Source organism: Acromyrmex echinatior, chromosome 14 (genome assembly GCF_024713525.1).
Source record: "Acromyrmex echinatior isolate Ae372 chromosome 14, ASM2471352v2, whole genome shotgun sequence".
NCBI classification, from domain to species: Eukaryota; Metazoa; Arthropoda; class Insecta; order Hymenoptera; family Formicidae; genus Acromyrmex; species Acromyrmex echinatior.
Window position 1 is genome coordinate 9,158,782 of NC_141865.1, and position 23,500 is coordinate 9,182,281.

A 23,500-nucleotide genomic window follows, 5' to 3' on the forward strand; every position below is an offset into this window, starting at 1 on the left:
ATGGTATTGTAACCGAAGTTGCATAATTATATATGGGAATACCTGTACAATTATGTTTTAAAAATTTGCTGTGTCACGCAACACTCAAAATTATCAACGTACTGCATGGTGTGCGCATTAGTTTGTTACATTGAACGTATGTATTTTTGGCCACGAGACGAGGGAAGTGGGTGGCATTATCACAAATAATAGGCTTCGTATATACATACCATCTAATAGCATATACGGGCTCACATTCAACCGTTGTTTCGCCGCATGTCAGCTCGCAATTTCGATTGCGTGTGTAAAGTGCGAGAGGAGGGTTCGGTACAACTGTTCTCTCATTTGACACTCTTCTCACGCGCTACGTTACTTTCTTTGGCAAAAAAACTGTCTGCATGAACGAATTTTTATTTCTTTTCTTTTGCTTGTAATATTACTTTTTTTTCAGAAATCCGAACCGCTTGCAAGTGTGTCTGGTCGAGTGTCTGGTCGCCTAATCATTTCGCGATAAACAAACTAATGCTAAAAAAATCTACAATTTTAAATATATTTTGCCGAATGTTTTGTAACTTGAACTGGATAGGACGATGTCGTTCATTAAGATCCCCATTCGTAGAATGAGCAATTTATAAAATTCTGTTTGGTGAATATTTGAGAAGTCGCGTCAACAGTACGACTGCCTTTGTCGCAAATCGTTATATCAACCGCGTTAACATGCAAAGCGGTCATTAAGACGATGTGGCCGACCGATTGTTGCGGCTCAAAGGTCATGGTTACTCCAGAACGCAGGCTACTGCAAAGGTAGCTACTAAGTAGAGGAATGCATGTGCTCGTGTTCACGATACCGAAGATTCTAAATTTACTCTCCAAAATAGATAAAAAAAATCCTACGTCGATTGGGCGCGCACGATTTTGCAGGTCAGAAAGGTAGAAAATGTCAAATTGCTTCGTTAGTCGCAGCTTCTTCCGTATCATTCTTGTTTATTATTATGTCGTTAAGTACAAAAATAGTAAAGCATTAGATACCTTCATAGTTAAAAAAACAAAGATAATAAGTTTAAGTACTTTGTTTTGATCTAAGTGAGAAAGCAAGTTAATAAGACGAGAATTTGGACAAGATAAACTTTTTGCTTATTACTAGAAGCATAAGAAACCGGTTGTGACATAGATCGGAACATTGTGACATAGACTTAGTGAGTTAGATAACGATTTTATTTTTAATCCGTGTCTTTGCTAATTTTTTACCCTCAAGTAAAAAATTTACTTTTATTCATTTACTTTTCTCTCTCTCCTTAAAAAAAATCTATCTTATCTGTACATCTATGAACATCTACGTCGTTTACTGATGTTTAAGTATCTTTTGCCTGTATTTAGATGGACATTTTACCTAGATATATTAAAAATAAATATTTCCTACATTGTTGTCTTCATTCTATATCTATCAGTATAATCTCATTACAATTTATAATTTCGAGAAATTTTTGGTTATATTCAAGATAACGATTTTATACCACGCGTGTTTGAACGTAGCGTGCATAAGTCGAGCTCTATAATAACGATGAATGTACATAATCGCACATTTTATCAATGTAAATCGGTGGAACTAGTATAATAAAAAAGGAATAAAAAAAGGAATCATATTTTCAAACATATATATTTATCGTTATGCTGTGTTAGAAAATCAAGTCGAGACTCTTATGTTAATTAATGAGTACTTCTCTGCTATAAATAGCCGTTGCTTTATTCTCTAAAAATGTGTCGCTTGTGACGAGCGATGTAACTCCATTGCGGCGTAACTCGGTGACGAGTTATATCATTCCCCTTAATGTTGTGATGTCATATGTTATGAATGCCGCTGACTCTTCGGTTTAACAAACGTATCATTTCTCACTTTTTCGAATCTCAGAATTCTCAGAAATCAACATTATACATGGAAGACCCGTCTAAAATAGTATAATCAACAATACAAATATTAGAAAGATATAATGATGTAAGACAAGACAAATAATATTTTCTTATAAACAAAGTAAGTTCTTTATTAATAATTTTTTTATAATAAAAATAGAAATCCTGTTTAAAAAATAATTATTATAAAGTATAATGATAATATTAATGGAACAAATTATAGAATTGCTTAAGATTCATAGCAAACTTTTATGTACGACTTATCGCTATATAATTAATACGCAATATTGAGATGCATAGCTTTCTAAACGATAAATAGTATAACCGATAGCATGCAGCTTATCAAGATTTTGCAGTCTTCAACGCAATACCTTTTACACGAGGATTCCATTGATTCGCGTTACGATCTGCTGTCCGGGATCCAACATTTAGCCACTCTCTATGTATAATGCCTACGTGGACTCTGGGATTACGTCATAATTTTATCGTGAACCTTCACCAGCGAACCTTGAACAATGTCTCGAGGCCATAGCTAACCGATTTCGAAGAGAGATCCGAGATCCGTATATTTTTCTCCGTTGTAAATAAAAATACGTTGAATTAGGTTCACAGTTGAGTCATACTAGATAGCGAATTGATTAACTGACCGAGGCGCAACGACTGGTACAGCTACAAGATTGGTGGTTGCGACATTGCGTGTCTTCTTGCCCATGTAAATCAAGGCCAGTTTATCGCGAATATCTCGTTCGTGAAGCGATACAAATAATTTCAAAAAATTCGCGAACCTAAAAATTTGTTAAATTTACATGTTACAAGTGAAAATTGGTTAAATTTGCATGTTACAAGGAAGAAACGCTTCTTTGTAAATTGATTATGTTTTATATAATCAAGGTATGCTCTTCTATATAACTGTCCATTTTTATATCTTTAAATTTAGATTTAAGTTTCTCGCACGCCACAGAACCTGTCATTGAAATTGAAAGAATCCCCGCGGGGGATCCAATCGAATTATAATATAAAACGGCACTGTCGATTTGTCGGTTGAATTTGAAACTGTATCTGTCCTTCAGGATGTCCGCGTGCGCAGACAAAAAGACATGAAGGTGGTGCTGCAGCGATCACGAATCTGGGTCAGTCGCGACGCATTACGGAGGGTTTTAGACTATACGTCCGTCCAATTTCTTGTATTCAATGGCGATCAAGCTGTCGTTTCCGTGATGCGCTTTTAGAGGATGACTACGTTGCCAATCAGCTTGACGTGCGAGTTACATTTGATTGTCTGTAATAAGACGTTATGTGCAATAACATCACGCCGTGATGGAGGCACGTGCGTTTCTTACGATGATGTGTCATCTCTTCTGTGAAATATCGGCACAAATGCTCCAAGTATTCGAGTAAATTACTAAAGACAACTACACAATCATACAGCTGATTTGACATAAATGTTGTAAGATGAAACAGACGAATATTTATTCATCTTGGAACGAGCTTTATAAAAATACAGAGTGGGGGGGGGGGAGGGGTTCTCAACAAGATACATACAAAATTATAACGGAAGTATGGTTCAATGAAAAATTAGAGAACATATAATTAACTCAAAATTAAAAGAGTACATCAAAGCTCTAGAGTAATCATATATTTTGAGGAAACATGTGCTAAAATTGATGTTTCCACGTAAGAACTGGCAATTTGCATAGCGATATAATCAGAATTTCTCACTTTAATAAGGACATTACAATATATTAAAACGATATTTGCGTTATTCGCGATGCATTGGCTAAATAATTCAAACGACACCGAAGGGCGCGGCTACCTAACCGTAACAACTTTTAATAATCTTCCATGTATTGATCAGCAAGTCCATTGCACCGTGTCATTTTTATGGTTGAAAATGTAATGTATGCGTTCATATGCGGAACACTTATTTTCCATTCGTCGATTCCTGGCCGGATGAGACCGCGTTGCGAAACCGCAGGCGGTCTACACACACATATATATATATATATACACACACACACACACTGTGTACGTGTTGTGTCCTTTCCGCAACTATTGCAAAGGTAGACTGAAAATAAACGTTTTCGCGCCGGTAATGCCGCGTTGAAGCAAGAATGCGAAGCAGCTTCACGCTTTATGCTAGATGGTCCACAATGCGCGCATCACCGTGAAATTTTACTTTGACACGTTTTTTAGCTCGAAATCGCTGCAAGTCATCGAGTCATCAAATTTATTTATTGACGCACGCGGGTCTGAAAACAATTTCTTATGATAGGACAAAAAAATGAAATTGCTTGTAATGCGGTTTTTAGAAATATAAAGATTGAAAAGATTCGTATATATTGTATTCTAGGAAACAATGTCTACATTATTATATCTAGAAAAAAATTGGCGCTCAAGTTATTTTTCTATAACCCAAAATATATGAAAATAAGAGAATTAATGAAGAAATATTTTTAATTGAAGAAGATATTATGATATGTTTGGTTCTTTATTTCTGAAGCTGTGATTTAGTAAAAGTAATGTTTACTTAAAGCTACAGCTCGTAAAAAGTGCGTTGAATTAATTGCCACTTTGTCCTACAGCGAATATTCGTTTTAAGTTGACAAGAACTTCCGTAGAAATTTGGCATCCTGCCCTTGACAAGTACTTAAACATTAAATGCAACGTCGGAAGTGGCCGTGATTGACCCACTTTAATAATGCCTCGTAAAATGCTATTGTCGTTAACAGCAGCGAAGGTGGACAGAATTATTCGTTACTAACATTAGCAGCGATGTGGCAGAGAGAAAGATCTTTCACTCTATGGATTCCATTAATTAATAAATCGTGTTGATTTTTAAGAATAAGCTCTTAACTCTTTAAGTGCTTTTCACTTACATCAATTTTTCCGATACTAATCAAAATGAATATTTGATGATTTTATTTTGAAAAGTGTAAGAAGATCGTAATAAATTAAATCAGAATCCGATTTCAAAACATGCGCGACACACATGGCTAGCATATAGTTAAGACACATCATAAAAATATAGAAGATATAATATAATCGGCTATGTGCAGAATTCGATTTTTCATTAGCAACAGAATAAATATAATGCTAGAATTTTGTAAATTTTGTAAATTTTGTTAAACGAAAATTAAGAAGAAAGTGCAATAGAATCTTTTTACATTTTTTAAAGAGCTTCCAAGAATTCCAAGAAGATAAATTTAAGTGCTTTGTTAAGGTTCTCGTTTTTTTATCAGCTCTTGCCTAATACATGTATACATTCGCTTTTTAATGCATTTGAGCATTACTTTGCTTAATCGTGTCTTCATTGAATTAGAGATCCCAACAGACTTCAAAGTATTGTCTGACGAAGCAACCGACGAAGCGCGATAACTCGAATGCGCTTTTCGGCTACTGTACACTTCTTTAAACACACACGCGATAAGTAGCGAGCTGTGTAAACTTGACGGAAGGGCTGCAACCCTTCTCGCATCGCCGATACTTCCTCCCTCATCACTTTCTCTGTACTTTCGCTAGGGACCGGCGTTTCACCACGCTCTCATAATCGAAAAGGGTTCACGCCAGCAGAACGTTCTTTAATTTGTCTGATGAGAGGAAGGACCATAGCGGTTTAAACAACAATTTTAGTATCCTTTTCCTCTCTTCTCTTCTTATTGTCTTCATGCAGAAAGCGGCTACTCGATAATTAATGCTGGATAAGTGCTTCGAACAACCTCGAGGATTAATGAGCGAAAATTAATTTAATGCAACTTGCCACTCTCGGAAATTAGAATATCAACTCGTTTTTCTTTTTACGATTATATACGCTAGTTTTATCCAATCATTAATGATACGCAAAATAATTTTTGCACGTAAAATATTGAAAAATGCAAGTTTATATGTGAGAAAAAAATATGAATCAATTATTCTCAGGAAATTATCTCAGTTATTATCTCTTATTTTTTATTTTTTTTATTTTTTATTTTGCGATTTTATTTGTATCGATTTTATTTTTTGATTGGTCAAATTCGAGTTGGAATGTTATCAAGATATCATGCCTTTTGGAAAATGTTACGCAATCAGTCGCATTTACATATCCCCAGCTTTGATCGAGTGAATCGACATTTATTCTCAGTTATTTGAGTACACATGTTAGCTTCAGTTCGAACAAAAGAATTATTCAGATACAGAACATAGCGTCCAACGGAGAATATGCTATGTAGCGTTTTTGTTATTGTCCTAATTCTTGTATGACATTTTATAACACTCGCTTTTGCGCTAGCATCCTATATAATCGATATTGACCTACTTTGAAAATATTGCGCGATACATGCGTGATAGAAAACGTCCTTGTGATAATAATATCTGATTTTTCCATTGAAGAAAATTCCATTATTTATTATGAGAATGATCCATTATTATTAAAGATTCAGTATTTAAAATATATTTTAATTGTACGTGTAATACACTAATATATTTAATAAAGTAAGAATCATTATCGTATTTTTGGCTGAGGAAAGATTATAAAAGCATTCGTTAAATATGATATCGTAGATTAAAATAGGCTGTTTGCAAGCTGGTGCAACAACCTGCATTGATTATCGAGTAGGCGGTTAGGTCAACTGCTACATTTATAATCGGTTAGAATTATCAGGTCGTACTTTGTAATAGGGTAAATAAAGAGGTTTATTTCGCGCGATTTTAATTCGTTTCTTTCATACATACACATATATTTCATATATACACAGACTTTTTCCATTAAATAAATAACATTTAATCCGTATTCACTAACACGTTTCATCGGAAAAAACTATATAAAGGGTTTAAAAATTATTTATAAGAATTTTTTAAATAGGAAAAGCTTGTTTTTACTGACAATCTAATAATTGGATAAATTTTTTATTCTGTAATTACTTTATTCTGTAATTTATTTTTTATTTCTGTAATTACTTTTTTATCCTGTCATTTTATCTAAACATTCATCATATCATGTACATTTAAAGACTAGATGAAGCAAACAAAAAATTATGTTTTTTACCTTTGCAATTTTAAAGAACTTTAGCAAAAATTTTTATCACCAAATAGATTAAATTCTATTTTTTTTTGTGTTAGATAGAGTCAACATACGTTCGAAAAAATCAAAGTGACTTGATATAATTAAACTATTATCTATCAAGTATGATAACAGTTGTTTCGCGCACGCAGACAATCAATTATCGTCAAAATCAAATGTAATTGCGATTAGAGAGAAATACTTTGTAGAATTTATCGCGTAAACGTCATCCTGTACATCGGATTAATTGATCTCAATTGTAACGTCAGTAAAAACTGTTGTTCGAACAAAGTAGATAATTGCAACAATGAGTGAGTAATAAACGAAACGTGATTTTGATTGTAGAATATTTAACATTTTATAATTGTTATGCGTTATATCATATTTATATGAATAATTCGTTTTTTTTTTTGCTTCATCGTTATAAATTATAAGTGAAGATCCAATTTTTATTCAATTTGCATTTATATAGCGTAAGAAGGTTAACTTGTTCAAATATTGTTGTTCCCAAAGAAATGCAGACATGATTTATTCTGATACTTGTCGAAGCGGCCGAAGTATTTAATCACGGTCAACGAGTCAATCTCGCGCGTATTACTGAATAATGCCGATTCTCGTTATATCAGTCTAAGATCACATCACGATTATTCTTGTTTAAGCGTGTACACGCCCACACGTGGCGAGATTACGTCACCGGCAGAGAAATTGAAAGGTCAAGAAATGAGAAAAACATCGATGCGAAATATGAAAGAGGCTTAATTTATGCCCTGGTCCCAAGACAGAACTTTTGCAATCGTCAGGTATAATAGAAAGCGCGGTCTTATTACAACGCCAGCAAGTCAGCAGCTAATATAAAACGAGTGTTATATCTCGACTTGTCGAGGTAGATTCGAGTCATCTCGATGATGAAGCAGCGAGCATCTAATCAAGCTGAGAATTCATTAAAAATGTTTACCTAGCTTCTCTTTCTTAAGTCAGGATTATTAAGAACTTTGTTTCTCGCAGCGATTGCTGCAAATTAAAACGGTTGTATCGAACTGAATTCGACACGGTAAATTTAACACGACGAATTGATACGACGATGAATACCAGTTCTTATTTCATATTATTATTATTGCTGCTGTATAACGTAGATAACAGACTTCATACGTGACTAACAATAGATTTATTTTATTAGATAAAGTTCTAATTTAATTAGAGAAATGTATTCATGGAATGGATTTATTGTGTGTTGGCTTAAAATAATTAAAAATATCCTCATCAACGTAATCATGATCTGCTTTCCTTTCGCTCTGGATTGTAATCTGTTCTCTTACTTTCGCTCGACTATATCATAGTGCGTTTTTCGAAGAAAAAAAAAAAAAAAAAACTTGGTCACATGTATGCGTCGATTGTGTGCAAACGGTGTCGATAGTAGTATCATTGATAGCGGCGCAGAGATAAGATGAAGAGGGGAATGATAGTGAAAAGAGAGTCGAGCAAAGGTAAGAGAAGCCAGCACAGAAACCGCGGAGGCGAATAGGGGGCGGTTTGCTGCAATATCGTTGCCGCGTTCATATCGACCCGTACCTCCGAGACTCCATCTTGCCTGCCCTATATATATATATATGTATATATATATATATATATATACATATATATATATACAATATATATACCTATGTACATCTACGTGTATCTACCTACCTATCTACCTGTATAACGCAATGCCGTGCCCTGCCCTGCGATTGCTTTTTCTCTGCGTAGCTTTTTTCCATTTTTTATCTCTCTCCCTTTTTTTCTGTCTCTTTCTTTCTCTCTCTCTTGACGTCAGGAAGCACTCAATTATTTTAATTCCCATCGTGGTCTCTAATTTCGATATCTCCCGCTCCTCGTGTCGTTCAGGGACATTCACGTAGTCTAGATGTACGCACACTGTCAATTTATGTGATAAAAACATAAGGACATGCGTACTGCGTGTTATGAAAAATTACATATTACTGGGAGCTTTGTTGTCTATATTACTATTATTAGAGGTATTGCTTGGAACTTTATTTATACTCTTCTGTTTACAACATTTTTTTTTTCTTTTTCCTTGTCCTTTAAAACTTTTATCTTTCTGCAGGTATGCAAAGTCAGATATTATTTTTTTTATACTTTATAATCTCTTTATACTTTATATCTGCAATATTCACTTGAACGATTTGAGAGAGAGAGAGAGAGAGAGAGAGAGAGAGAGAGAGAGAGAGAGAGTAAAATTATAAAAGTTCGTTTACGCTGTAGCTTTCTTTGTTTTGCTCGACGAAGAATATGCGATAATAATTCGCGATTAAAAGGGGAATTTGCAATAAATCATCTTGCGACGAAAAAATGTATGAAAGGGGAGACATCGCACTCTGGATAGAGGCATCTACTGCGCGAAATTCAGTTCGTGGCTGCTGTTGTAATCGACGACCTCGACCCTTTCGGCCGCGTTCTCCATTTGCCCCCTACTCAGTCGGAGAAGTCGAGGGCTCTCCCGCCCTCGTTTCCTCCATCGGCATACCGAGCGTACATTTAATTAAGCCTCAATGAAAAGGACGTGCTGGCGGCGATGAAGAGATTACTGGATAACGTTGAGTGACACATATACGGATATCAGGAATGATTATGCGCACGAACGGAGGGATTCATCCGCTCCTAAACAATATAATTTTCGGTGACTCGAATCCTCTCGTCTGACGACTTTTTTTTACAACAAAATTATTTATTTCGTAATGCACAAGTCTATGAACAATAAATAGAAAGAGAGAACAATTTTACGATTATTTTTGTTGTGCGCGAAGTTTGTGTATTCACGACATGAATATCTCGTTTGTCTTGTTGACTTATTCATATATATTCTTTGAGTGTTTGTTTAAAGATTTGTCTTGGAACTAAGTGAGGAAATTATCTATAATAATTCTAACTGAGGAAATTATCATTTTTGTTTGTTATTTGATATTTTTGCAATGAAAAACATATTGAAGAAAAACACTCCCTGTTCTTTAATTTATGTAGTAATTATGAATTATTGTTATTTTACGCTACGTATACAGCGATAAACACGGACGATACGACAAATTGCAATCTATCGTTAATTAACAGCAGTGTTATGTCGTTAAAATCACTATTCGCGTTTTCATCGTGTTTGGAGCTATTTCCGGTACGCTTAATTTACCGTAACAAACAGCGCGATAGAATCTAACATCACGGGAGATACAATTAGAGATTGTCTTAGAATCTGATATAATCTGACAGGGTTTAATAACAGGTTCAGGGTTCAACCATTTGACGCTAGCATACATAGATATATTGTTCGTTAATAGCTTAAAGAGCTGTTAAATAATGACATGGCATAAATAATGCAATCTGCATTTTTATCTCGGCAATTAATTAAATCTCGTTGAGAATAGTTGAAAAAAAGATCTGCAATCGAATAACTTTATTATTATTGAATAATGATGACTGTTATGGTCGTTTAACGATGATATTCTTGAAGTAATAATTTTTAAACGTCCTAGTTCCTCACAGGGGTGACCTCGAAACTTGGCTGTTACCAAGAGACTTCCATAAAACTCGACTAGCAGAAGATATTTTTACATAACGAGACGTTCACGAAAGAAGCACTTCTCTCTCTCTCTCTCTCTCTCTCTCTCTCTCTCTCTCTCTCTCGTGGAATTCGTATTTGTTGCTTCATCACACTGAAGTATGTTTCGGGTATTATAACACGATCGTATACTTTTTGCGATGATGATGTAGATGAGTCATAAAATGCATTCGCCTTGCTTGCAATGAAAATTGGGACGCGGCGACGTACCGATCGGACAACCGGTTGTCTCGTGTCCTAAATTTTGATCAAATATAAGTTATATCGATTATATGCAGTAGATACCTGTTCGACAAAATTTCTCTACATTATCATTTCTTTTTTATCAATCGCAACAGCATTACATGTGATGCAATCATTGTTATTATTACAAATAAAGCAAATGCGCTTTTATTGCAATTTTTATGTCGCGAACAAAGATACTTGTATCTTCGTTTTATCTACAAATTATTCTTATTAAAAATTTAACAGAGTATTACATAAATAAAATAAACAATATTTTTCTAAAAATATAAATGTGCTCGTATGTTTACGTTTGAAGTTTTACTTCTATAAATAAGTCGTAAAACACGATATTAAGAGATATGAATAGGCATATACGAGACACGTATTGTCTATTATAAATCTGTATACGCTTACATGACTGCATTATTAATATCTACTTACGCGCGCGCGGTCGTAATGACATTTAACAAGCACATATTATACTACAAGTTACAAATCAAAAAGTTTTGCAGTGTAAGTAAAAAATATGAAATTTTTACTATACACTTTTTGATAAATGCTTCAACTCTTTTGTTAACAAAATATTTAATTCGTGATTAAATCAAAAGAAACTTATCGCGCAAATTTCTGTTGATTATATACTTGCTATCAAGAATCACGTTAACTCGTTTGACTATTATGCAGAAGTACGTACTTTTCTCCGCATCGTCTGATGTTTCCTTGCAGTGGCGAACGTATTCTATTGATATTTGGCTCATGGCCAAAACTGTTAAGGGAGTAAACACAGAATTTTGATACTTGAGCAATGCGGAGTCATTCCAACAATCATGCTATCACTTATTTTACTGAAATTTTCAATATCTCTCCCTCCTCTGTAAATATCTCGAACATTTTTACCATATTATATAGTAATAGTTCATTTATCGTGTTTCAAGTTATTACAAAAGGTCATAGAGGTCGATATTATATGAATTTATTACAAGATATATCTCAGATACATTAACATAATTATATGCATTTAAATTTCATATATGGCATGAATGATTCATACATTTTTGCCATTCTCATGCGTTTATTTTTGAAGATGCAATGAGAGAAGATCATCGGTGAGAACAAACTGTAGAATAATCATTGTACTTAGCCTTGACGTAGGCCGTGCTCGCTTTACGGAGAAATGTAATCTACCTGCGTGTACGCGTCGTCATCTTGAACATGCGTGACAAGACGGCTGTAAAAAAAGTCTCCGGTATCGGCCGAGACGCGGCACCTGATGACCTCAACGTTTATAACGCTGGACGTGATGTCATTTACCAGCTGTAATACGCGATGATTACATAAGGCCGGCTTATGCATAATATTCGCAAAGGTGAGGAAGGGGAAAGGGCAATTCTAATCCATCCAGAAAAGAAAGGAGAGAGGGAGATGAAACGACGCTCTGTTATAGACTGATTGATGAGTCTAATTATCCATGATCGGCTACATATAATGCCGCGATTATAAGAGCTGTGGTTCTAATATGATATAAAAAACCGAGAAAAGACTTCAATAGACAAAGAGAAGGGCAAACGAGAGCTGTTTGGACTTCCCATTTAGAATCTCTCTTTATAGATTTTCCTTTATAGATTAGATTTTATGATTTTTTTGGAGAAATCAGGCAGAATCTCCAATTTAAATTTTCTTTAATGTAAAGACGCATGCAAAATTATCTCTGACTATTATTAAATCGCATGAACCTGATAATATTCAAATATTGATTTAAGCATTAATTGCCCTCAAAGCAAGGACTTGTACTTAACTTGGCTTGTCACACTCGCAAAAAAAGAAAATATTTTTTTATCCTTTTATCATAGTTTAATATGTCACTATGGCATTATAACGAATCGAACGCTCTTTCGTGCGTATATATTATACTTTATAAGTCTTTATTTTATTCTTTTTTTTACACGTTATATTTTCTTTTTTTATATCCTCTTTTACGCCGTGAAGTATTTATTGCGAAATTTTCCTTTTATGAGATTTTCCTATAATATTTTTAACACAAGGATGCTTCGTGCATGAATATAGCGCTCTAACAGCTGACATCGTGCTAAAGCAGTCGTTAGCGTGGTAATGAGTGTCGCAAAATTCCATCGGCGACGCGATCACGAAGTCAAGATGTTCAACTTGCCCGTGGGAAGTTTCGTTTCCCGCAGGACTCACGGGAACCGTATCACAGAAGGATTCCCAGCGCTAAACAGATAGATTTAATTGCAGCTGCTGAGGATATGGATATAAAGAAGAGAAGAGTTCTTGCGTCTTTACTTTTTCAGAAAATCAACTAGAAGATTTGCATACGTCGTGATGTCCAAAAATAATTTTGGATAAAGTTTAGCTGCTTTATTTCTTGTCTTAAAAAAATTAAATATGATATGTGTATATTAACATTGATATTTTTGCTATTAAGAAACATCTTGATTATTTCTGAGCGTTTCCACGTGAAATGCTTCAAGTATCTAAAAAACTTTTATTTGTCAAGATGTATAATTACACTATAATTACATTAAATACACTATTTATCATGCATTTAGCCACACCTATACCCGAGTATCCGAGTAATATATGCAAACCTCCCAGAATTCTGATTTTGTCCATCCAGTTTAGGCCGGAACCTCGACGTCGTGTGTTTCACACCTTGACGTTATTTTTAACTATTATGTCCAGCATGCCGCGTGCGTGTTTGCGAATCGGTGTCTCGGCTAAACGTAGATCGTCGCTTCTCCAAAGGCACGACCGCGCGTGTTGCCGATATTCCTGGCGATGGGGAATGATACTTCCTACCGATTTCTTTTTGAGAAACTGAAATACAAATTAGGATAAACATGTTAGATTTTTAAAATCATATTTTACCATTTCAGAAAATGGATTTTACGCCACATTTCGATGCAATCGCGATTCGAACAACGTCATTTTCTTAATGAATATCAGGTCTTTCCGGTGTTAAAAACGCACGCTAGTGGAAAACGTTTTTATCAGTAACCGTGATCATTCAATGACGTTGCTTTTCTCTTTCTTACAAGATTTTCTTGTAAGATAATCACGGCTGTGCGCGAGGATAATTATTCTCGGTACTCGTTTCGTTACGCTGTACTTAAATTCTCACTGCTGAAATACGAATATATATATAATAAAAAATGAGACATCTTTTCTGAGTTGCTTAACGATGTATAGATTGAGTTGCCGATCTGATCAACATCTTCAAATTCTCCCTCGGCCAGTGACCGATGCTTATCATTAATCATCGGTGTTGATGGGTCGAGACATTAATATCCAGAGCATAGTTCGGAGAGACGTCCCTCTTATGACTTAAATCTTTTCGAAAAAGCTCATTATACTCTTATAATCGTAATTAATATTCAGCAATCGCAATCGCGTCTAATTACAAAGTTTATTTAAAAAGAATTGATCTTTTTTACAATATTAATCTTTTAACGCAATGCGTTAAATTTGCGTATTTCACAAATGGCAGACGAAATTTATTCTTTTTACGCAAATTGATTTCTAATTAGTTGCTTGACAATTAATTAACAGCTTAATCGCAACCTATCGCATTTATGCATCCGAAACGATCGTTACCCTGCACCGATCATCGATCAATTATCGATTTTGCACGTCGATTTACATGGAAGCAAGAGATTGATCCAGTGTAACGGCTGCTCTTAATACAGTACGTGATAGCTTGCTAAGTATCGACTACTTAGCCGAGATTATTATATCGCTACTCTGTCATTATTACCGTAACCACTAATTGCCTGATCACTTGCGTAGCGGCATAGCGCCAGTCACTACTCGCATTAAATTCCATACCTGACATCTAGATTCGCGAGCGACGTATAAGCAAGATTATTAATACCTTGTGAAGTTTATTTTCTGTTTGTTTATAACTGCATGATTAATAACATTCCTGAATGCATTTCTTGTTGATACGCTAGTGCAGTGAGAAGAATAAATTATAATCTGTCACGCAAGTTGATTTTTATTGCATGTTATAGAGTAATTCTGATATGTTTTGTTTTAGCGTTATTAGCAATTATTTATAGAAACCAGGAAATGAGTTTTATCGAGAATTGTGGTTCTCTTGATTGTTAGAGACGCAGTTATCTGTACAAGCGAGAGTTATAAAAAATCAGGATGAAACGCGCAAAGTTTTATAACGATCTTGACATATATATGACTAAGTATAAATTAAACGTTTACGTAAGTGACATGTACTTTTATGAGCTTCTGAGATTGGCTCTTTTAAAATCGAGCCACGGATTTATTTCATTTCTGCATTCATCGCGCTTAATGTTATGCAAAAAAAAACTGTCGTACAGGAATTTCAATTACGAGCGGTAGCGTTCTGGGAGGAGATGACGTACGTCAGATATCCTAGGTTACGCGATCTAAAAAAGACATTATATTCTTTTGCGCCTATATATCTCATCGTTGTGTATTTTCCAGTGATATTAACCGAATCAGCATTCCTTCCACTTAATATTTCATTGATCGGAAAACGCGAATGTTGTTCGGTCAGTTACGTTCCAACGTTTACACTACGTGTTCTTCTTTCCCTTATTTTCTCATCCACGAATCACTTCTCTTCTTTCGCCACTTATTATCCTTTCTTTATTAAGCTCAAGCCAGCATCTTTAGCCTGTAGTCAATGAAGTCAGCCTCATTTTATCATTGTCTTGGCTTTAATTGCGTCCTTTGTAATTGTGTCCAGAGCACATCGTTGTTACCGCATAGATACCTCTTCTCTTTGATTAATTGCAAGTCTTGATGAGACCCAACGATCTTCGTGAGCAAGATTGCTTTGCGATGTAATTGGACGTTATTAAAATACAAATTAATATTAAAAACACAACAGCACTAGTCTGTTGCTTTTGACAAGAGTTCTGACAATAATTGTTTATTTAAATTGAATGTTATTCTTAAACATGCCTTATGAGATTTTTAAGTCTTGTAATCTTGATGAAGATATTTTTCTTCTATCTTCTGAAATTTTAGTTTATTAATTTTTCATATGAGAACAACAGTCTTCTATAGTTCCTGCTGTATTATTTCTTTCCCACGGGATTGTTACAATCGGCGGATAATTTCCTTCTTTTTTCCTAGAGATCTCCTTAAAGAATACAATTTCTCTCAAATTCTTATCCTTTACTTATCTTATTCTTTTTGCAACTCTTTATTAAGAAGCTTCAGGATTAATGATCTACTACTTATACTCCGACGATAGCTTAAATGCAGTCGTGGTTTTTCTACTGAAGGCTTTTGTAGCGTTCGCCGGGACTGTTGCAAGGATGCTTTGTGAAAGGGAAAAAATGTGATACCTGTACGAGGTCCGTTGATCCCCGTGCGGCAGGTCATTGCCCTCGTCGCTGGACTATCATGGACTACGCTAAAGGATGGACTGATGACGATGCGATTCCGAAATTATTATCGAAGGATTGGACCGCGTGATTTTACTGGTCCCAATTCTACCTGCACGAACTTGCCCGTGCTGATTTAATTTATCTAAAGTTGCATCTCCGCGATCGTTCATCCTTGCAAGTTTCCCTCAATAACATTCAAACTTGTCGCTCTCAAATGTAAAACTCTTTTATCATAGGCAGACAATCAAGCACCAATTCCTGCTTTTGTTGCTCGCGAGAACGGAACTATCGCGGCCACGTTCGAAAGCAATCTACGTTTGCATCCGTTAGTTTGGCACATGGTGTGCGTGGCTATAGTTAGCTTGATGCACCGCCAGAAATTAGAGGCGGGCGCATAGCCATTACGTTCATTGCGGCCAATGTGCTCTTTTTTGCCGCTTCAAAGTTGCTCGAATAAAAGGACTAGAACGAAAGGAGATCTTATCCTCTCTCCTGTATAAATCGACGACTATGATCTATCGAAGCTGGTATTGCAAATTAGAAGCACTGCGTTCACTTCACTGCGATGTAAAAATTCCAAAAGAGAAGAAACGGACGATAACGAGAAATGTAACGTTAGCCGCGACGTAAATTCTAAACTTTGTCGCGGTCTGCATGCGCGACTGTGCTATTACTCGGTTAACGACCCAGGTCGAGTTATCCATTGAATTATTCCCCGCTCTTCCTCATTTCAGCCAGTTCGCGTGCGAGATCATTGTTCGTTTCGTTTCAAGTATGACAGCAGTTTCGATGTTCGATTATTTTTCGCGCAATAGCAAAATGCCAATCCTCAAATGTTCATAAAACGATGCATAACAAAGAAAAGAAAATCTTTTCTTTTAATGCAGCTATAAATAATTCAACGCAGAGAGTTTCTTTTAAACGTTTGGAATAAGGAACCAAGCGCCATGGAAATTGATGGTTTCTCTCTCTTTCTCTCGATAGTCCATGTTCTATGTTTAGCGACTCCTTTCGATCGCGCTCCCCAAAGGGCCCTGGAAGCCCTTAAAGCGTCCCTGCCCAGACAGCAAGTGAAGTGAGTACCCTTGCGTGTAGTCCATTGCCCGCGACGGATTCTCCAGTCTGTACCATTGAGAAAACCGCAACTGATATCACTGAGACTTTCATGCATGGTCTGGAAAACCACAACTCCAGACATATATTATTTGCGGTGAAAAATAATCATGTATTTGTCTCTCAAAAAAACTGCCATTTAATTACGACATTTAATTACGACGAAAGTTGGGTTGACTTCTGACTGGTTGTATTCCGTGATTTTTTTTTGTCTTTTCAACGATCGTAATTAAATGATAATTGAATAATTTAATGATTATAGTTGAGTACCATTTCTAAATATTTACAGTTATTGTTAAATGACCATAAATGACTTTATTCAATTAGATTTCCACTTCCAGGATTGAAAAGAAAAATGTGTAGAGAAATTGCTGAGATTGCAACACACATATATTTGATATAATGAAGTTATCACTCACGTTATGTAATTGACGTACAATTGACATCTTTAGAGCACTTGAGGCACGCAACAACTTCTAAGTGTATTCATGCGTCTCGAATTTGAAGAAATTTCTTAACTGTATTTGTTCATACACATATGAGAGAAGTTTCGATCAATATACTTTGTTAAATATTTATTAAAAAACTTAAAATAACAGGACTCTTAATGCTCCAAGTACGACAACATGATATAAAAGGTTAATTAGAGTCAGAAAACATAAAAAAATCTCCATTATTCGTTCTTATTAGTGTTTTATATCATGTTGTCATACTTAAATGTTTATTCGTATATAGTTACTAACCAAACATAGAGAATTTATGGAAACAGTAAGGAAACTTACGAGACGTTTTCATCATAGTAGACTGCTTTCGATTTCTGAGAGTCGATGAACTCTGTGTGCACGAATACAGGTTTCTTTTTAATTTATACCTTTTAAAGAAAAGTGTGTCGATTCGCGTTACACGCACTATAAATGGAAGCTACCCTTTTTACGGTTGCTCATGTACATTTAATAGAAAGTAAAAGTTTAAGAAATTTTTCTTTAACGACTGATCTTTTTCTCAATTGTGCCAAGCAAATAATTTTTAAACCATAACATTTCCGTTAAATTTATTAACAAAATTTTGTTTGCTGCAAATAATTTGCTGAATTTACAAATTATTTTGCTTATATAATAACAGATTGTTTTACGACAGTAAAATATATTATTTAATTGACAGTAAATTCATCTTCTTCTATAAATACATTCATTCAAGAATGATCAATAAAACTTGTAATATCAAATAACTGATTATGGCAGCAACGCTTAGGCTCGCACCTAGTTCAAGTGCAGCTACAATTTTACTGATAACTGATTTCTTTTCTTTCATGTAACTTTTCTTCTGTGGCGTTTTCTTATTTTCCTACGTCAATGGAACTGACACAGTTGGAAACTCTTCCCTGTTTTAAAAGAAAGTGAGAGATCACAGAAAGAGTGAGGAGAAGCGGACGCGGAAGGGGATATCTTTTACATGAGGAACTAACGGTCTGCTGAATTATTTAAGACGTACTTGTGCAGTCTGCGTGAAGCAGATTCCCTTGCGTACGTAACATCGGCGTGCACCCGTGAACACATTCGTCAGCTTCTGCGTACCAACGAGGATCAAATATAGCTGGGCTTTCTCTATTGTATAATATAACATTGTCACAAGTTCGTTATCTTGTATTGCGCACTAGTAGATACTATTGAACTGTCCTATAAATATCACATAGTCTTGTTAGATGGACGATAAAGAAATTAGTATTGCTGATGAGATGTGTTTAACATATTATAAATATTTCAAGTAGTGACGCAATGTTTCGTTACAAAAACAGACTGTGAAAAATTTAATATTCTATTTTTTTATACCTTTTTTTAACGTTATTCGTTAAAGAATTCAATATGTAAAACTCAAAGAAATTGTTCTTCTCATTTTTTTTAATTTTTTCATTCTTGGTTCAATCTTAATTAAACAAATTTTTTAATTTAAACGTACGAGATGTTACGCGTATCGCACATTTATTCATTCAACATTCTCTCAGCGTGTATCAAGTATATGTCTTGTGGTGTATGAATACAACGAAGGATTTGTTTACGGGAGATATCGCGTCTGTTGACCATTCAGAAAAATATCGCGCCAGCAAGTCGATACGACACGTCAGATCCCAACAGTCGATTCGCACTTTGCGTAGATAAAAATGAAGCATTCGTTTTATTTACCGGAATATATTACGAGCAAGTTTTATACGACGCGATTAAATGTGATAATGACTGCTACGACGCGAACTTTATTTGCATCTCTAATTTCTGCCTGGCATACGTATCAAAGCCTGACAAATAAATCGCTCTTGTAGAGTAAGCGAAATGAGATACTCTGGAATTAAACGGACGTAACTCGATACTATCTTTACGCCTCGTTGTCTTGAAAATCTTAAATCAACGTTTGTGTTGACGATAGTAAGTTCCTTGCCCACTGTTTACAATATTCAAATTTCAAATAAATATTAATATTAATGTTATAACTTTTATGAAATTTTGTTATAGCAAAAAGCACGAAATATAAGACTATTTCAAATTTATTTTTTTAGTAAATAAAACTACACTCTTCTTCCGTTTCCTCCTTCTAGCATTTAAATATTTAATACACCAAATTATCGCATCTTCGTATTTTTACGTACATTTCATTACGAAAACTGACTCCTGACAAGTCAGGAATCAAACGGACTTCAATTGGATAATTATTGATATTTCAGACAATGATTTTCTAATTATCATCAATCGAACAATCAGACATGGTACGATAAAAAAGAAATATATCTTATTTCCCATGTAAATGACACTCGACATTAGCAAAAAGCGATGAGGCAAGTCGTGTGTGAGCGTAAAAGCAGCGAAGAACTAACTATCGATTTATCGTCAGACGAGTGCTTCGAGCGCATGACGATAAAACGTTTGCGTCTCGGCAAAACCACCTACGGTCGCGGTACGCTGCAGTAGGTTCACCGTTACAACTCCCACCGTGCTCACAAAGCTGTCCAGTTTGCGTCGTTTTCTACACGCAATATTTTATATAACGGTCGTCAACAATCCGATACTCGAGATATTCTATGATTTCCAGTTAATTACGGCCACGAAACGGAAAAGCCCACTCGTCTCTCTGCATAACTCGGGAAATGTTCTATTTATAATTTCAGATATCCTTTCTTTTAGTTGGATAAATCTTTACGAGAAAATACTGGTAAAATCAGAATGTATACGTATATAAAATAAATATCAGAAAGATATATCTGTATGTATGTAAAAATATACGATATATATAAAATTAAAAGTAAAATTCTGAATTTTGAATTCTAACGCAAGTTAAGAACCGTCTAATGTTTTGGCTCAAAGCTATTTTCTTTTTTTAATCTTATAATAAAGTGTTTATCCCTTTATTTCATGAGAGAATTATATTTACACATGCAGGATTGTTTCTTGGTAATATTAATAGGATTGGACTATATACTAGAAAGCTGTATATTGTATTGAAACTTCAAACGGATTACTCTTGTCCTCTGCATTTTATGGCTTCTATTGTGAAGTTTTTGTAACTACATGCTACAAATATTTGCGTTTGTTATATTGACGCAGTTTCTGTCTCTGTATATCACTCAAGCATATTTACGCGACATTCTACTTGGAGATTGTAACAATCCTGATTTTATTGTCTTCCGTGTGCGATTATTTCATGTCCATTGACTCAGGCTTGACTTGGCTTTCATCCCGCGCGAGCCAGACTATTAGATATATTTCAACTTACAGGATGTTTTTAAAATGGTCATTATTTTCATTGTAGATTTTTTGGTCGATTTGGAGTCTTTTCTCAACGTAAACATTTTTAAGCGCCCACAATCTTCCAACAATTAAAGACAAAAACAGGAGACTTCCGAAGTAAACTTTAGAAACGAAAAGATTAATAACAACATCATATTCTTCAGCCAATTCGTATATATATTGATATAAGTAACGAAATAGAATTTTAATTCGAACAACTACATATAAATATGTATGATAGAATTGAAATGGTAAATGATGACTACAAAAGTAGTCGAAAAGAGGTTGCGGTTAAAAGGGACATCCGGTGGCTCTGCAATATCCTGTAGAATCAGTTGAATATAAGTTGCGGTAGGGGATATCTGGTACATATCTACTCGGAATACGAGGGTTCGAACAGGAAAAAGGGGTCGAAGGGTGGGAACAGACAAAGATAGTCAGATTTCTGTCAGCTTTTGTTACAGACTGCGCGGCGCCTCACGCGTTCTAAATCTACAATTAATTACCCGCGAATTATGCGATCCAAAATAAACTGGTCAACATGACTCATCTACTTTCCGGAATTAATGTCCATTGTATTGAATGCGTTTGACAAGAAATTGGGACGAAAATAAATGTTTAAATGTATGAAACGACATATAAAACCAAAATATTTTTTACATATATTAAAGTTGTTGAGTACGTGAATAAAGAAGAATAGACATAAAAAGTTATTATAAAGAAACATTAAAAGAAATTTGCGATTTAATGACGAAAACACTTATAAAGTTATATCAATTGTAATAATCATTTGAAATCTTTTTGTTCTGTGAAAACACAAAGTTGTTGTTAGGTATCAAACACATTTCTAGAAATTAATTATATGAATTGACTATTAAGATCTTTTCCTTTTAAGAGCAATTCTGTTATTGAAAAAGAATTTTGTATACGTTTCTGAAGCATGTATACCCAGTAAAAAATTTTCATGCATGAATATGTATAAATATGTATAAACATACATACACGCACATTTTATAAAAGAAAGAAGGATGTATGAACATGTATGGGCATATTTCATATATAATTGTACATGTTTATGAATATTTATGCGTATTTATGTATATATATTTGTACATATTTATACATATTCATGCATGAAAAATTTGTTATCGGGTATGTTCTTGGAAAATTTTTAGCTGATAATGAGATATCTTATGTGTACGTGGGATAATCTCTATTTTCCTCTTCTCTCTCGTAGCAGATTACACGTCGTTAATTCCTAGAAATACATTTGCGTGTAGAATTCTACACCTCCGTGTCCTTGCATTCCTATAAATGAACTAATTATGTCACATCGCAAAAATGTGCTAAGAATATCCAAAGAAGCCCGATAAATTTTGATTTGCTGCAAATCTCTTAAGCACTGCCGTTTACAACACAAAAATTCGACTACATAAAAAGGTTTCTAGAATTTGATTAAAATTTAATCTAATTTTCTTCCAAAAAATCATGAATTGTATAAAATCTATACAGATTCTAATTAAAAGTATAATATTTACAGGATCGTTTAAAAAATTTGAATTTTCTTTTACAAACACATATAATGAAAACGTAAAATTTTTCGACAAATGAGTTTTGAAATATAATACTTTATGTTTTATTCAAAATGAAAAAAGAATAAAATAGTCGGATTTAGGGAAAAAAAGAAAGTTGCACAAGAAAACTTTGAACGAGCCATTCCAATGTTTGCTTAGATATTTGTATGACTGTAATATTTACATTTATTTATTTAACAAGCGTATTTAAATTTATTTGATTTAATGAAAAAAAATATACGAATATGACAAATAAAAAAATGCGAATGTGGGGAACATGAAAGTTTTTTAAATTTTATTTGAACAATTTATCTTCAGATTTTAAGTATCATATTTCATTTTTTTTCAGAGTGATCCTAGTACTGCATTTTTACGGGCAGCTCGTGCTGGGCAACTCGAGAAAGTTTTGGAATACTTGGAATCTGGAGTAGATATTAACGCTTCTAACGCCGTAAGTAAATTGATCTGTAAATTGATCGCTTCCCGTGGATTTTGAAGTAGCGCACAACTGTGTATTATCTCGGTGTCTTGGGAAGAATCACTCCTTAACAAGAATGAATTTTATATATTGCAGAATGGCTTAAACGCTTTGCACCTGGCAGCTAAAGACGGCCACTTGGAAATCGTGAGAGAACTCCTAAATCGCGGCGCAATTGTGGACGCCGCTACCAAAAAGGGAAACACGGCATTGCACATAGCTTCTCTTGGTAAGCGTGTACACGCCTTCATTTTTCTGTCTCTTTTTCTTTCTCTCATCCTATCTTTACTCGTATGGATCTCGTCGCTTGTTAAATGCATACAGGACAAGGACGTGAATGATTTTAAATAAACATTTATCTCTCTTGAGACTTGCGATCTCGCATTGCAAAGTGCAAGATCGATTCCTGCGAAAC

The 23,500-nt window shown here is 34.6% G+C and overlaps 1 protein-coding gene and 2 long non-coding RNA genes across 18 annotated transcripts in view; 1 reads left to right on the plus strand and 2 right to left on the minus strand.

Moving 5' to 3' along the window:
• The window catches only part of LOC105148838 (uncharacterized), an 85,627-nt gene that overhangs the window by 3,775 nt on the left and 58,352 nt on the right, over nucleotides 1–23,500 (plus strand). For all 16 annotated transcript variants that reach the window (XR_015547312.1, XR_015547313.1, XM_087413097.1 and 13 more), the window contains exons 3-4: nucleotides 22,957–23,058; nucleotides 23,182–23,314. Coding sequence is in view for 14 of the 16 variants with exons in the window: in XM_087413097.1 (XP_087269223.1) it covers nucleotides 22,957–23,058; nucleotides 23,182–23,314 (235 nt within the window). In the remaining 2 variants the exon portion in view is untranslated. The remainder of the gene's footprint in view (nucleotides 1–22,956; nucleotides 23,059–23,181; nucleotides 23,315–23,500) is intronic.
• Nucleotides 1,618–7,599, minus strand: LOC147907422 (uncharacterized). Its single transcript, XR_015547316.1, has 2 exons — nucleotides 2,259–7,599; nucleotides 1,618–1,925 (listed from the first exon to the last, which is right to left on the minus strand). It is a non-coding gene; the product is annotated as an uncharacterized LOC147907422 (long non-coding RNA).
• LOC147907423 (uncharacterized) lies at nucleotides 9,291–19,547 on the minus strand. Its single transcript, XR_015547314.1, has 2 exons — nucleotides 16,106–19,547; nucleotides 9,291–13,589 (listed from the first exon to the last, which is right to left on the minus strand). It is a non-coding gene; the product is annotated as an uncharacterized LOC147907423 (long non-coding RNA).